Here is a 14722-nt window from a genome sequence, read left to right on the forward strand (position 1 = left end):
TCTGTAGCACGTTTAACATCACATGAGAATAATTATGTTGTATTTAAAATATATCAAATTTTCCTCCTGGAGCCATTCCCAGCTGGCAGTAAAAGAGATGCCTAAAATTATAGGCAATATAATCCTCTTGAATAAGTGAAAGCCTTACTTCTCCTTTTATATGTTCATAGAAAGCATTAACCCACCAGTGAGGGAACTCGGGATGTATACAAGCCATAAGAAAGGACAGCTTTGTTGACATTTGTTTCATTTTAATGACTTAGATCCACAGCGATAAAGGAAACACTGTCCACCTCTTTGCTGCCCTCTCTTGTAGTCTTTAATGTATATATAGTGTTGTTCTTTTTTTAAACAATGAATGAAAGGCCATGACACCATCTTTGTTTTTATTCCGCGTAATGAATGTAGGTCAGTTTGCAAGCAGCGTGTTTACATGGCATCGCCGTAACTCGACCCATATTCCGCATAAGTCTGCGTGCACGAACTGAAATTTTTGCCTCATTTCACACCCTGTATACATGCACGGACTCTGCTATCCGCCTCACGTGTCATTCTCGTCATTCATTTTCCACGCTGGCTTCGTTCTGCCTGAACATCTGCCCCCCGTCCTTTCCTCTCTCCCTGACTGCGTGCAGACGCCGTCCGTACAAAAACTCCGCTACAGCGAATTTCGGGTCCCTTGTTTCCTTATATGGTGATGAGCGTCGCAGCCTGGCCCCTCCCTAAAACTGTGAGCGAGGCGCGTGCACTAACCGCCGCCGCCGCTCACCGTTCGCTTCCATATTTGGAAGTGAGTTCGACAAAAACCACAAGGGGGGGGGGGGGCAGAGGAGAGGAGAGAGGATGGATGATGAAGATTTTCCTCCCACTCTGGAAACCCGCTCCGCGTCCGGCTGGGAGATGAATGTCGGTCATTAACAGCGACAGACTGGTCTCACCTATCAAACACCCCTCACGCGGTTTATGTAATAATTATCACGGCTTTTAAAGGGCAGTTAAAAATGGCAACTGGAATAAACGCTGCAGTCGTGCTATTTTTACTCATCATTAAGTGCCACTGAAGGTTAAATAGGTCTCACTTGCCGAGATTTGTAGGTTTTTCCACATTTTAAGAAAAACACATATTCCCATAATGCACTCTGTTATCGGTTTGGTATGTTTGATTTGTTCACGTACACTTGCCGCCACCACCCTAATGAAATATACATATACAGTATCAGATGGCAATGGGAAAATTGTGAAACGATACATATTATATATTTAAAAATATTATATATTTAAAAATGAGTTGAAAATTAAACCAGGCGCCACTTAGTGCCTGGTTTCATTTTGCGTGGATTAGATTCGAGGCCCTCTCTGTGTTATCGTCATGTTTGTTAATGACCAGTAGGCACAACAGCCGGACTACCGCGGTTAACAGACATTCACTCCCGCTCGTGCACTTTGGTCTAGCCGGGGCCGCGCTTAAGGGCGCGTTCACGCTTCGCATCCAGTGTTTGTGAGCAAGAGCGACGATTCAATCGCCCTTTCAATTTCTACCAGACGCAGACGAATCCAGAGCTACAGCTATGGTAGGTTTAACACAGCCTTTTCGTACTTTTGTATTATTTATGCATTCTCGATGGTTTTTCTGCCTAATAATGACTCACTTTAAGCCCGCGGGGAGTTTTAACTGGGTTTAATTTGTAAGTGTTTTAGCGTCACTCAAGCCGGCTGTATGCCGCAGGAGCCTGTGCTAGCGCTTGGCTAGGCTGGGGAGTTGACTAGGAAACTGGATGGCTAATAATGCCGTAACGCAGTGTAGTCTTTCAGTGTTCGCATTCAGTAAACTTTCCGAGCGGCAATTTTCACACGATGGAGATAACAGACTAGGTTAATCACTAACGATTTTTTTAAGTAAAAGCCACTGGCGCCATTTCGTTCATCTCCCAAGTGTTTCGCCGACAAAAAGCCGCTTTATCGAGGGGCCCCTGTCTGAGTTAACGTCCGCACCGTTGCCATGACACTGCTCCGGTGTTTCCACTGCATCATGTTTCAGTTATTTCACCTGTGCTCGCCCGTGTTCCCGCATCACAGGGCTGCGGCGCTGGCAGGTGCAGCAGCGCCCGTGCCTCCGGGGCTGCCCGGCTAGCTGTATTGTTAGCCGGAGTAGCTGCGTTACAGTGCAGCCAGAAATGACACCCATTATGGCGCTAGCTGAAATTTTCTTCTTCTTTGTCTGTACACGGCTCCCATACTGACGCTGTTTTAAGTGCTGGTGCATTCGTAAAGCATTATTATTATTTCTATTATTATATTATCCCACAGTGAGGGCAAAAGCACAAACCGCATGATTGTGGTGGACGAACGCCGTGAGAATAAATGTGCGATTTGACAGACGACCGGTCCTTTTTAGAGCAGTTTTGCCTTATATAGCAAGCTAGCGTTCACATGTGCGTGTGCTGCATTCATGGCCCCACCCTGAATTTGGTGCAAAGACCATTTTGTTTGGGGCTGTATTTTTTTTTTTTATGTCTCAGCAGTTAGATTGGACCTATCGCAACTGCGCCCCCGGTAGCTTTACTCCGTTTCTTCAGGGAGGAACCGCATCTTTGACCGGATTATTACCGTTATGAAACGCCAATTTGGCAGCGTTAGGGGCCGCTTGCTAGAAGCTAGCGGGGCCGCTGTGTCTTCACGTTCGGCGCTGCGCATCTTTTATTTTGCGTTGCGCATCTAATTCATACAGCTGTTTACTCACGCGGGTCGGGGGGAAAATAAATAGATGTCTATTCGTTCATTCATTCATTCATATGTGAAACACTAGAGAAGCAGGAATAGTTTTCCCCCACCGCCCCCAAAGGGAAAAATTATGTTTATCTAAGTACTATCGCCATTTTCCTCGCTATCCTCACAGACGTGCACTAAATCACCCCGGGAGTCTAGATATAAGCCTGCCGTGGTCTTCCGGTGAAATTGTCTTGCAGCATAAAGGTGAGAGGCCTGTAATCCTGATAAGGAAGACTTGGACTGTGACTCCTTTGTACTGATTCAGTTGAACCTTGGCGTCAGTGATTATCATTAGATAAGATTAGAGCTGGGTCTGAGCGCAGTCATAACGGTTCCTCAAAAAAACAAAAAAAAAAAACTAGTAGCATCTCTTTTTATTATTATTTAACAGTTGCAGGCCATGTTTGGTGGTTGTAGTCCTTATCCCTTCCTTCGAGGAAGAATGCAGTGAGATGACTGTGCTTTCTCATGTGCAAAATAGTGTGTAAACTTGGCCAAACTGCAAAGGCACGGAGAAATGGTGCAGTACCAGTCTTACTTTCTTAATTAAGTAGGGCTGCTAACTGGTTAATTATTACTCTGGAATTCTCGTTATCTTACAGGCCTTTAACGCCCTGAGCAAACATACAATGTCTGCCCCGGGCTGCTCCCCCAGTTTTCCGTGTTTCCTGCCCCATTATTTCCTTTTCATTGTCTTTTTTTTTCTCTCCCATTGCTGGGGGATCTGTTTTTTTTCCTTTCCTGTAAGGGGCCTTAAACAGAGTCAGAAGACATGACTGTGACAGTGAGCTTGGGTAGCCTGTATTATACATTTCAACAGAAGCTTCATTGTTCATGACTAAGGCCGACGCTGAAATGCTCAATTCCTGACCACACCCTCACCCACGTGGTCATCTTTATAGCAGAGATGCCTGTTGCGTGGAGAAAGGCCGAAGCTGGGTAATGTTTTATAACTGCTCGTCCAGTCATAGTCACAGAAGTGTAGACACACCTGTTAGCTGAACTTACAGGGTTTTTTATGTTCAGTGTGGACTTTGGACAGTCTAGACTGGCCACAGTTTGCCGTTTTGTTTTCACTATTCCCTTGTTATATATTATTAAGGAAATTGTGTTTTTTATGACAAAATCATCAGTGTTTATTTAATTGAAACTCGTGAAAATATTCCGATTTGTTTTATCCAGCCCACATCTGGTAATCGCTACATCTTTTGTGCGTTCAAGCCTCCTCATCAGTCACTGGGAGTGTTCCTGCTCTCTCTCTCTCTCTGTGATGGTCACATGCCACCCTCTCAGGCCATTCTTCAGCCTAACGATGTCTGTATTTACTGTAGTTGTCACGTCTGGCCTGTTGAAGACCACAGCCTCGCGTTGACGAAGCAGTGACTATAGAAAAGTGACAAAAACCCACCCTTTTGTTTGACTCCAGCTTAAAATACATTCAGTTCCTGTGCATCTCCTGCCAAGTTAAACAGTTACTATAAAAATATACCATCACCTTTTATAGTAAATGCAGAGGGGCTGAAAAATTTACAGGGTTTTGAAGAAAAGAAATTCCAGCAGACCCGAAGCCATTTCTGCTTGGTTTGTATCAGGGAGGACACAATTATAATAAGAATGAACGTCAGTATTTTACATGCCAAAATGTTCATGGCATTGTTTTTTGAAAAAACTCGTGCAGAGTCAGACAAACGAATGAATAATGATTCCAGTGATGGGCGAGGAAACAGGTTTGGGAACCTTTTTTGAACTTTAATTCTCTATGGTATGTTTTTCCAGTCTGAATAACATACTTGTGTAAACTATCTAGTGTTTGGTTTATGTTCTGAATAATCAAAAAGTTTTTTTTAGTTCATTGTAAACAATTGAAATAAAAAGTATACTTTAAAAAAACTTTAAAGCTACCTCAAGTGATGTATATGAACTTGGAACACTAAACAAAATGAAAAACAAATTTAGAGGAAATGGCTTTTTAGTTTTTAGTATTAGTTTGGTAAAACATTGTTATCACAGCTTTCCTAATGAGGTAATATCCTGGATAACCTGTTTCTCTGTCAGATCCGCCTCTTGCTTTTCGCATCTGGTTTCAAAAGATGGTGATGGCAAAGACGCTTAGTTCAAGGCTTCATAACAAGCCTTCATAAACTAGTGGATGACATCAGTGGCTGCATCTATCTTTTATTATGTAGATAATACTCACATTTGAAAAGTTAAAGGCATTTTTTGCAGTCTTGTTGATGAGTAGAAGCATTAGTCAGTTCACATTAATAACATTTTGTTCTTAATTTTGGAACTTAATAAACTAGTGGCTCCATATTTTGTGAATTATGAGTTATATACTGTACTGAAGCTATTCAGGCATGTTAGGGAATTACTTGAATTTTGAAGAGTTGCTTTAGGGCAGCTGTCGTGATGTTGATAATATGAGACTCTGTATTAACACATGGTTCGATCCTTAGGCCTCCGGTGTGAAAGTCACAGATGAAGTCATCACGGTCTTCAATGACATGAAGGTGCGTAAGGCTCAGCCAAACGAGGACGAGAAGAAGAAGAGGAAGAAGGCCATCCTGTTCTGCCTGAGCAAGGACCTGAAGAACATTGTTCTGGACGACGGCAAAGAGATCCTCGTGGGCGACTTGGGAACCACCGTGCAGGACCCATACCAGCACTTTGTGAAGATGCTGCCCCCAAACGATTGCCGCTACGCTCTGTATGACGCCACCTACGAGACCAAAGAAACAAAGAAGGAGGACCTCGTCTTTATCTTCTGGTGAAAGCAACCGTTATTACACATTTAAAAGTTTTTGAGCTTCATTAAATTGACATTAGAGTTAAATTGTTTTCCTTACGTCCCAGGGCTCCAGATAGCGCTCCCTTGAAGAGTAAGATGATTTATGCCAGCTCAAAAGATGCCATCAAGAGGAAATTTGAAGGTGAGTGTCTGGTTGTGATCAGAGAATCATCAGAAAGAAGTATTCACACTTGATCTTGAACCACACTCAAACCTGAATTATGTAAACGCTCTCGAGACAACACAACAGAGGGTATCACCTGACTCTTCTGTCTCCCTCAGCTCACAAAGGATGAATGCATCTTTGAGTTAATTGTTTTAGCTCGTCAATATTATAAGTGACGAGCCCCCCGTCCCCAGTATCACAATACTTTATTAATCCATAGGGAAATTATGTATTGGATGTTGTTGTTCATAGATGCGATGGGTGGATCCTTTAAGTGTGGCCACATGTGAGCTTAAAGATGAAAATAAGATTTTTGGTGAGTAGAGACGCTGTTGCAATTGTGGTGTTTAGTGAGGGTGGATATAACGGTGAAACCCAGCACTGCACAAGACTTATGATTTTCATTTTATTAGCCAATGAGCTTTCTGATTCTAATAATGACCACAAGTTGCATGTTTTATTAATTATCATATGAAATTAGTGGTCAAGTCTGTAAAGTCATCTGGGATGTGTTTACTGAGGTCTCAGATTGAGGGAACAGAGGGTCATTTTCACAGTGCACTTCCATAAAGAGGTGCCCCCTGCTGGGCTGCAGTCAACCAGAGACGATCATGAAGTGAAACATGACTTGAAGTGTTTCTTTTGGTCAATACGTTTGCTGATGGTGTCGCACCCAGCTTTTATATGATTTTTAAACTCATCATGGTCCCCGTATTTTATTAAGGTTAAAAACAAGATTTGTGACACAAGGAGGAGCTTTGTTTGTTTTTTTGCAAGCCATAAAATGTTTAAGAACCACTGCCCTATGAGCAAATGCTTGGTGATGGTTGACATGAAGACGAAAGAAGAAAATGAAAAGAGGAGCAGAAAACACGAGAAACTAACAGGGCCAAGCTACAGGAGAGAGAAAAGACAAGAATTAATGACATGCTGTAGTAGCATCTAATAGGGCTCAGTGCATCATGGGAAGTTCATCAGCAGTCTGAGTCTATAGCAGTATAAGTGAGAGTGGTTCAGGGTCACCTGATACAGCTCTAACCATCAAAAAGAAAGTTTAATGCTTGATCTTATGAGCAGAGAGGAGTGTTTGTCCCCTGAACCCAACTGGGAGAGGAGTCTAATAGCTGAAGTATCTGGCTCCCATTTTACTTTTTTAGAAACTCAGGAACCACAAGTAAGGCTGCAGTCTGAGAGGGGACTGCTGTATTGGGATAATATGAGACCATGATTTCTATTAGAGCTCATTTGGGACTTTGTGTGTCTGTCCACCTTAGGTTTTTGTTTGTTGGTTATTTAAGTAATTTTGTATTAAAATGAAGTGGATTTGAAACGCTTCCAAATGTCAGGCATTGTTTGTAGGATGAGTGAATATTTTCTTCTGTTAAACCTGTTTGTCAGTGTACATTCATCAAATGAGCTCACCTGCTGAGTTTTTTTCCCCCTTGATGCATAACTCTGGCTGTCTGTTTTGCAGGTATTAAGCACGAATGGCAGGTGAACGGTTTTGAAGACCTTAAAGACCGGCACACTCTGGCAGAAAAGCTCGGTGGCTCATCGGTAGTCAGTCTGGAAGGAGCTCCTTTATAAATATCCCTCCCCCTCCTCTCCGGCTTCGATTGAGGCCTTTCAGACACATCTGTCGGGTTTAGCTGTTCATTCCAGTGTGGTGTGGAGAAGGGCAAAAGCAGAACCAGCATCAATTCGTGGGACTCTCGGGGAGGGATATCATGGGTGGGTTTTTGGGGTCAAGTGACAGTTTTAAAAAAACGACAACAACAAAAATAAAACAACCACGAATCAGACTGTCATTCCAGTTCATGCAACGTAAAGATTATGAACAAAACACAAAGGAAAACATTAAGATACAACTGACGAAGGAAAATGATGACGATGATTAAAACTTAAATACACACAGTTCATGTTTAAGGACAGGGTTTCATTCTTTCCAGGTTCCATTTGACTGACTGCAGAGAAAGAGACGGTCAGCAAACCTTCTAGTTTCCCAACCACTGAATCCTGACAGATAATTGTTCCAACTACATTTTTTTTTTTTTTGTTTTTTTTGTTTGTTTGTTTGTTTTCTTTGCCAAACTTCTAGTTAAGTTTTGTAAGTGTGTATAGTTGAGTAGGTGTAGTAATGAACTAATTCATTTGATTACAGGAGCTGTATAAAAACACTCTGGGGGAACACGGTTAAATATATATAATTTTTTTTCTTTGTTTTGTTATTCCATTGTTCTTTTTTTGTTTTTGAAAGGTTCCAAAACTTGAGCAATTCCTTTATATTTCCAGTTCCGGGTGAGAAAAAACATGACATTTGATGTAGTGAACAGACATTCCTTGTACTTGTTAAAACCAGGATTTCCTCAATTTAAAAACTTTGGTGTTATGAAGGTCTGATGGGGAGCGATGTGTATATGAAGGACCAGTGGTCAGAGTTTAGACTGAATACTGAATGGTGGATGTTTTGTATCGTCTCCTTATCTCTAATAAAAAGCACTAAACTACTGACTCGTGCTGCTCTTGAGTTTGTTTACTCTCAGCAGTGTTTTTGCTTTTTGATGATGCGTGACACAGAATTATTTTTAGTAGCTACATGGTCATGGGGGACCAGTATTTAAAGCACAACCTGCATGTCCAGTCCAAAAAAATCCATATCATTTTGCATGAAAGTGTCCTATGTTCAGTTAATGTACTGAACAATATTTCTTGATGAAATATTCATATTGAAAATATTTACTGACAGATTGCCAGCAAAACGACAGTCGGTGAAAACCAAATAAACCCACTGAGGGCTGAAAATTTTTAGAAATCAGACTTAAAACTGTTTAATTAGTTTTCATCAGTGTAGATTTTGAATTTACAACCTGATTTTTAGTTTACTGTCAAATCTTGACTATATTTGCTTGACTAATTGACGGCCTTGGTCTAATAAGAAAAATTCATTCTACATCCCCCAGTCTCTCTCTCCCCCCCCCCCCCAAAAAAAATGGCATGCTGTAAAATCAAAATGGAAAATAAAAAACACAATGCAATGATTTGCAAATCCTAAACACAAAATTTATTCACAAAAGAACACAGGAAAGATTCCAGCTGATCATCAGTCTCTCATTTATTTTGTCTCATGGAGTCTCCAAATGTTTTCCGTTGGCGGTAGAATGACTGGTTCTTGCATAGCGCTTTTCTACTCAAAGCACTTTATGTAACTTGTGTCATTTACCCACACACACCCATAAGTGCTTTCTATCTAATATTCACACACCGATGGATGCAGAGAGCAACTTGGGGTTATCTTGCAGACTGGAGGAGCCAGGTATCGAAATGGCATCTCGCCAATTAACAGATGACCTGCTTTACCTCCTGAGCTTCAGCCACTCCCAAGTCTGGGCTGCAGGTCAGTTCAGCACCCGGACTCTACTGCAGTGAAGCCATACTGTTGTAATAGAAGCAGTATGTGATTTAGCAATGTCTTGCTGAAATATGCAAGCTTTCAATGAAGCTCCATCATGCAAAGATGAAGCAATGTATGCTTCCATTGCTTCATCTTTGCATGATGGAGCTTTAAGCTGAATTTGTGGACTAAACAGTGAACTTTTTTAACAAACAATGATTTCTGGAAGTGCTCCTGAGCCCGTGCAGTGATTTCCATGACAGAATCGTGGGTGTTTTTAAAGCAGCGCTGCCTCAGTCCCCGAACATCACAGGCATGCAATATTGATTTTCAGCCTTGTTCCTTGTGCACACAGATATCTTCAGATTCTCTTCATCTGTGGATGATAATATGTACTGTAGATAATGAGATATTCAAAAATCTTCACGATTTAGCCCAGCCTTTTTGAGCCACCAGCAAATTCAAAATTAAATAATATTTTTATCTAAAATGTTAAACGTTTTGTGTTTATGTTTTATTGTAAATAAAATATGGCTTTATGAGATTTGCTAACCGTTCTGTTTTTATTTACATTTTACAGTGTCCTAACCTGGAATTTGGACTGCAGTTTCTGCAGGTAGACAGCTCAGTTTACCTTAAAATGAGCCGGATCATAAAATAAATACAATAAAATCATGTAACTTGAAAAAAAAAAAAAACACCTCTGTGTGCCCTCTTTAACACTAATGTCTTTAGTTTGCATAGCCATCTAGGTCACATGTTGACACTCCTGTGTTGGATTTCTCAGTCTAAAACAAGGGGTGCCGATCTGTTTTTAGTTCCTGGGCTACATATAGCCTAAATTGTCTTAATCAGGATCAGCCTGCGAAACTATCTCTTAATAACCCTTAAAAAAAAAACAAATTAAAAAAATTGCTTGTCTTTATTTAAGTATAACAAATTTTAAGTAGATTTTGAAAATGTTCACATCTGAACATCTAAATGTCAACTACTGACACCCACCTAGCCTGAGATATCTTAATAAGAGTAAGACGTCTCCGTTTTTCCATATTACAAAGAAATGCTGCCATAATAACTGGCAGCTCATTACCTAAACTCTGCCCCACAATTAAAAAAAAGAAAAACAGCAACTTTTATGGATTATTGACTTTTAAAACCACAATTTTCTGTCTTTAATGGTTCATTGTAGAGTGGAGTAGAGTTGGTCCCCTACCGATCACATGTGGAGTGGCTCGATCTCCAGCCTTTGGTAAGACACTGAACACAGTGCAAAAGAATGATAGCTAGAAAGTGCTTAAAAGCATAGACTAAAACAAATAAATGTGTGAGTGAATGTGGTTTGTAGTATAGAGTGCTTTGGTATGAGAACCGTCCAAAATGCACACCGCCTTCATTTTGCAAAGCCCATTCAGACAGGTTTGAGCCTCCGCTTGAGGCACAGCCTCTTCTGTTCTGCAGTTCTGCAGACTCCTCTAACTGGATCATCACTCCTCCACAGCGGCAGCAGGTGTTATGACCACAGGAGGGCAGCACAGCACCACTCCTGAACCAGAGTCAAGACTATGGACACGCACAGTTATAAATCTCTGTTTATTAAAATATACCAAGCATCTTTTTTTAAAAATAAAATAAAGTCAAAACTCTGTGTTTCCAGTCCGGACCAAGAACAGCAAACTGTCTCCGCTCTCAAGATACCAAAAACCAAGTCCCCAAAGCCAAAGCAGGAAAGATGCAAATACAGCCTTGGTGGATTACATTTATCCACAGTAGGAAAATAATGTGCAGCTACTGACACACACATGAGTTACAGTGTTTTTTCCCCCTCTTGTTAAAAGTGGCTTCTGTTAATGCTGTGGAAACACTGACTTATTAATCTGACTGCGAGTGAAAACATATTAAAAGATGCCGTTCTGATGATCTCACAGGCTGGTTTATTTAATAGGCCCAGAGGTTACAGGGAGCAAATTAAAGACAGAGAGAAATAACTCAGTGTTGAAATGGATCAGATATTTGACCCTGTGTGTGTTTTTTTTAAAGTCATTTTGAGCTTTATTGTGTTTTTCATGCTCTGCTTTAAACCTCCTGCCTTTGGTCTTTCTCAGTCCTGGACACAGTCTAGCCGGTTTCCATGAACCCAGTAACAGATCTGAGCGAACTTTAAAGGAGTGATGCGCACTGCCACATTGTAATCCCGGTTCTCGCCATCTATCTCCAGCCACTGGTGTCCAGAGAAGATGCCGATGACCTTCCTTTCCCAGCGCTCTAAGTTGTTGTCCCACACTCGGCCATATACTCCAGAGCCACTGGCTCCAGGTCGGGCATCGCAGTGCTGATATATCAGGTCGTTGGACTCTTCTTCCACAGGACAAAACCTGTACACGAGCTGCCCGGGCCTGTCGCTGTCGAAACCGGAGAAGTGGATGCGATGGCCTGCCAGATCGTCAGAGGACGGAGCCACAGAGAGGCGCATGAAGGGACGACGGTGAGGCCAACGCAGCTCCAGCAGGGCATAATCGAACTCCATGCTAACCTCCTGAGGACCCTGGATCCAGCCCTTTGGCACACGGGTGCGTCTCACCCGCACCCAGTGGACCAGAGGCTTCTTGGCAGAAGTAAAGTGTGTTTTTGTGCCGTTGATGGATGGAGGGATCAGGAAGCCCACCCTGAGCCTTCGCGCCCCATTGACATAATCCTTCCCATCGTGCACACAGTGTGCAGCTGTAAGGACGTGCCGCTGAGACACGAGAACGCCGGTGCAGCCGGTGGAGATCCGCACAGCTGTGGAGAAGGGGTAATCCAACAGGAAGTTGTCACCTTGTATGTTAAAGCGGCCATCCGCTCCATAGATCTGCCGTCTCACACGCCTGGGCTTCACTCTCCGGGGCGAAGGGTGAGCTCCTCCGAACTCTGCGTCATCCTCCACATCTACCGTGGTGAGAGTGCGCGAGCCGTCGGCGTACAAGGTCTCGAATGCCAGTTTCTCCGTGAGCTGCTCTTCCTGCTCTCCTCTGTGGAAGCAACTTGCGTTGCAGTGAGTGGTGAAATCCAGCTGAGCGTGAGCACTGAAGCGGGAGCGGGCGAGAGGCGTTGGAGCGTGAGGGACCAGCGTGGGGACGTGGGCTGGAGGAGGGTGGAGGAGAGAGAAGGTGAGGGGGAGCTGAAGAAGCAGGTGAGTCAGGAGGGAGCTCCCGGACGGCGTCATCGTGGTGATGGAAAACACTGAAAGGACGCAGAAAATGATCAGGCATCTCTGAGATCGCATGGATTCCTACACGTTTGCCAGGAACGACAAATGTGGAAAACATTCCCAAACAAGATGCCCCAGAAATACACAAACTCTAATCCCTTCATAAATCTGCACTTGTTTTCAGATGATTATTGATTGTAAATCACGCCACAAGTGAGGTCAGCTTAGAAAGTTTTATGTTGCAACGCAGGCCTGAACTTCATGTGGTGTGGAGAGGCAACAATGAACCTCTTGTTCCTTCAATATAGATTACCAGGAAAATGGGATTTCAGCCCAGTGGAAGCAGAGACGTGGTTTAATGTATGACAAATTAAAAGAAAAGTCAGTGAAAGAGTCAGAAAAAAAAGCTCTAAAAAACTCAAGTTTGTTAAACTTCTTTAACAAACTTGAGAGTTTTTAAAGGCACTCGGCTGTAAGGAGGTATTTTTCATTAAACATTAACTATGTTACAGCGTACACAAGGCTTTCGGGCTTTCAGGGCAGATTAGCAGGGATAAGCAGACACTTGATCCCCTTTAAAGACTGTGGATCCCCAGGCACTCATGGCACGAAAAGAGCAGGTGTGTAAAAAAAAGTGAAAAGGCTACAAGTCCAGGCAGGGCAGCAGAACAGAGCATTACTCCTAACTAAAGACAGGGTGGGGCCTGTCCACACACCTATGAGCTGCCCCATAAAGCACTGTAACGGAGGTAGAGCTGCAACAAAGGGGTCCTGTAAGCTGGGAAAGTACAAATATCCTTCCATGGCAGCTGTGAGGACATTCAAAGTGGTAACAGCCTGGGAAGACATGTAATCCATGTTTTAAGATGTAAAATAAATGAAATAATTGTCTTTTCACAGCCTTTTGTTTAATGTTGAATGTTTTAGAGAACTATTTTGATAGAAAATAAATAAAGATGAAAACACAGGAAAAGACACATTAATCTGGAGGAAAGATGGTGGGAAAGGTGTGGCTTTGTGGCCACTGCAGTAACCTGAGAGCAGACCAAGTGCAAACAGTTTTTGTATTGCATATCAAAGGGGGAATACAATAAGTCTAGCCCTTACAGGAAGTGAGTCCTGATGTTTGGATTTGTTTTTACTTATTTTGGTAAGCAGTTAGGATAAGATAAAGAAATGGCTGTGTCCTACATTACAAACAATCCATTTCCTTTTTTTACACTTAAAATATATTTATAGAGCTGTTATATCATATTTGTTGCCCTTTCTGCTGACCCCAGGTCTTTCCAGAAAAGAAGATTTTTAATCTCAATGAGACTTTTTAAAGCATATATAGAAATTACCTTGCCAAAAACTGATTTCAGCTTTTACCTTGTTCCTGAAATGTCTGGTTATCATTCGTGAGAGACTTGTTTAGCTGATTATAGGTCAACAAGTCATTTAGAACAGTTTAAATATCTACAATCATCCAAGGCAAGTATCTAAAACCCTGCAGAAAACTTCCCGATCAGCATCTGATCTAGTCCATATAGATCATATGCTGCAGTGAGATGGACCGTAGCTCAAAGTTTGCTTAAAAAACTTCTTAGAAAATCTTTCAACCACCTCATTCAGGAAATTGTTCACGTACAAAAATAATTCGTAAATGTGAATGTAACTCGATTTTAGCGCTTTATGTATCCCAGTAGAGACACAGCAGCAGTTCCCAGCCAAGCCTCCCATTATTACCTCCTGATTAGAGATCGATAGTCCGTGTTTACATCCAAGTCAAGTTCTCCTCCCCATCAGACGACTCCTTCGGGATCATTTCCCCAGGTTGTCCTCCACCTCTGCGCTGACAGGTTAGCTACTTTCTCCCACCTCCGACAGGTAAATCTCATAGGCTCTTTTACAGCGCGTGCACATGCAGCTCCAGGTGTGGAGCGAGTCTCGGGGCGTGCCGTGAAACCTGCTCTGCTCAGCCTGAGCGCCACAAATAAAACCTCGAGCCTGAAAACAAGTGTTTTCTCTTCATGCACCGGCCGGCCTCGCGGTCCTAGTGCCCCTCATTTCCCGCCTGCCAGGGTGCCGAGGGGCAGCACGCGCTGTAGTTTTACAGGTTTAATTATAAGACAGAGTTAAAACGGACTTTTTGACTGAATGGTGCTGAATGGTACTGGTTTTAAACGGTTTATAAAGTTTTCCTTCTTTTAAAAAATACATGCGAAGTTTTACATGATAAATGTCAAATCACAAATCAATTTTCTACTGAATGTTCCTCAGGCTGCCCAAACATTTCAATTTAAAGCAAGAAAGTTTCAGTTCGATTCAATTTCATTCAATTTTAGCTATATAACACCAAATCACAACAACAGTTGCCTCAAGGTGCATCATATTGTAAGGTAAAGACCCTACAATAATAGAGCAAAAACCCCCAAAATC

At 42.3% G+C, this 14722-nt stretch overlaps 2 protein-coding genes across 2 annotated transcripts; one reads left to right on the forward strand and one right to left on the reverse strand.

Moving 5' to 3' along the window:
* Nucleotides 1-1440: 1440 nt before the first annotated feature.
* Nucleotides 1441-8234, forward strand: cfl1 (cofilin 1). Its single transcript, XM_063495545.1, has 4 exons — nt 1441-1571; nt 5226-5536; nt 5623-5699; nt 7198-8234. The coding sequence occupies exons 1-4, from the start codon at nt 1569-1571 to the stop codon at nt 7308-7310; spliced, it is 504 nt and encodes a 167-aa protein (XP_063351615.1). The 5' UTR covers nt 1441-1568; the 3' UTR covers nt 7311-8234.
* A 2456-nt stretch (nt 8235-10690) lies between these two features.
* prss23 (serine protease 23) lies at nt 10691-14261 on the reverse strand. Its single transcript, XM_063486295.1, has 2 exons — nt 14030-14261; nt 10691-12333 (listed from the first exon to the last, which is right to left on the reverse strand). The coding sequence occupies exon 2, from the start codon at nt 12314-12316 to the stop codon at nt 11213-11215; it is 1104 nt and encodes a 367-aa protein (XP_063342365.1). The 5' UTR covers nt 12317-12333; nt 14030-14261; the 3' UTR covers nt 10691-11212.
* Nucleotides 14262-14722: the final 461 nt, after the last annotated feature.

Source organism: Pelmatolapia mariae, linkage group LG2 (assembly GCF_036321145.2).
Source record: "Pelmatolapia mariae isolate MD_Pm_ZW linkage group LG2, Pm_UMD_F_2, whole genome shotgun sequence".
Classification (NCBI taxonomy): Eukaryota; Metazoa; Chordata; class Actinopteri; order Cichliformes; family Cichlidae; genus Pelmatolapia; species Pelmatolapia mariae.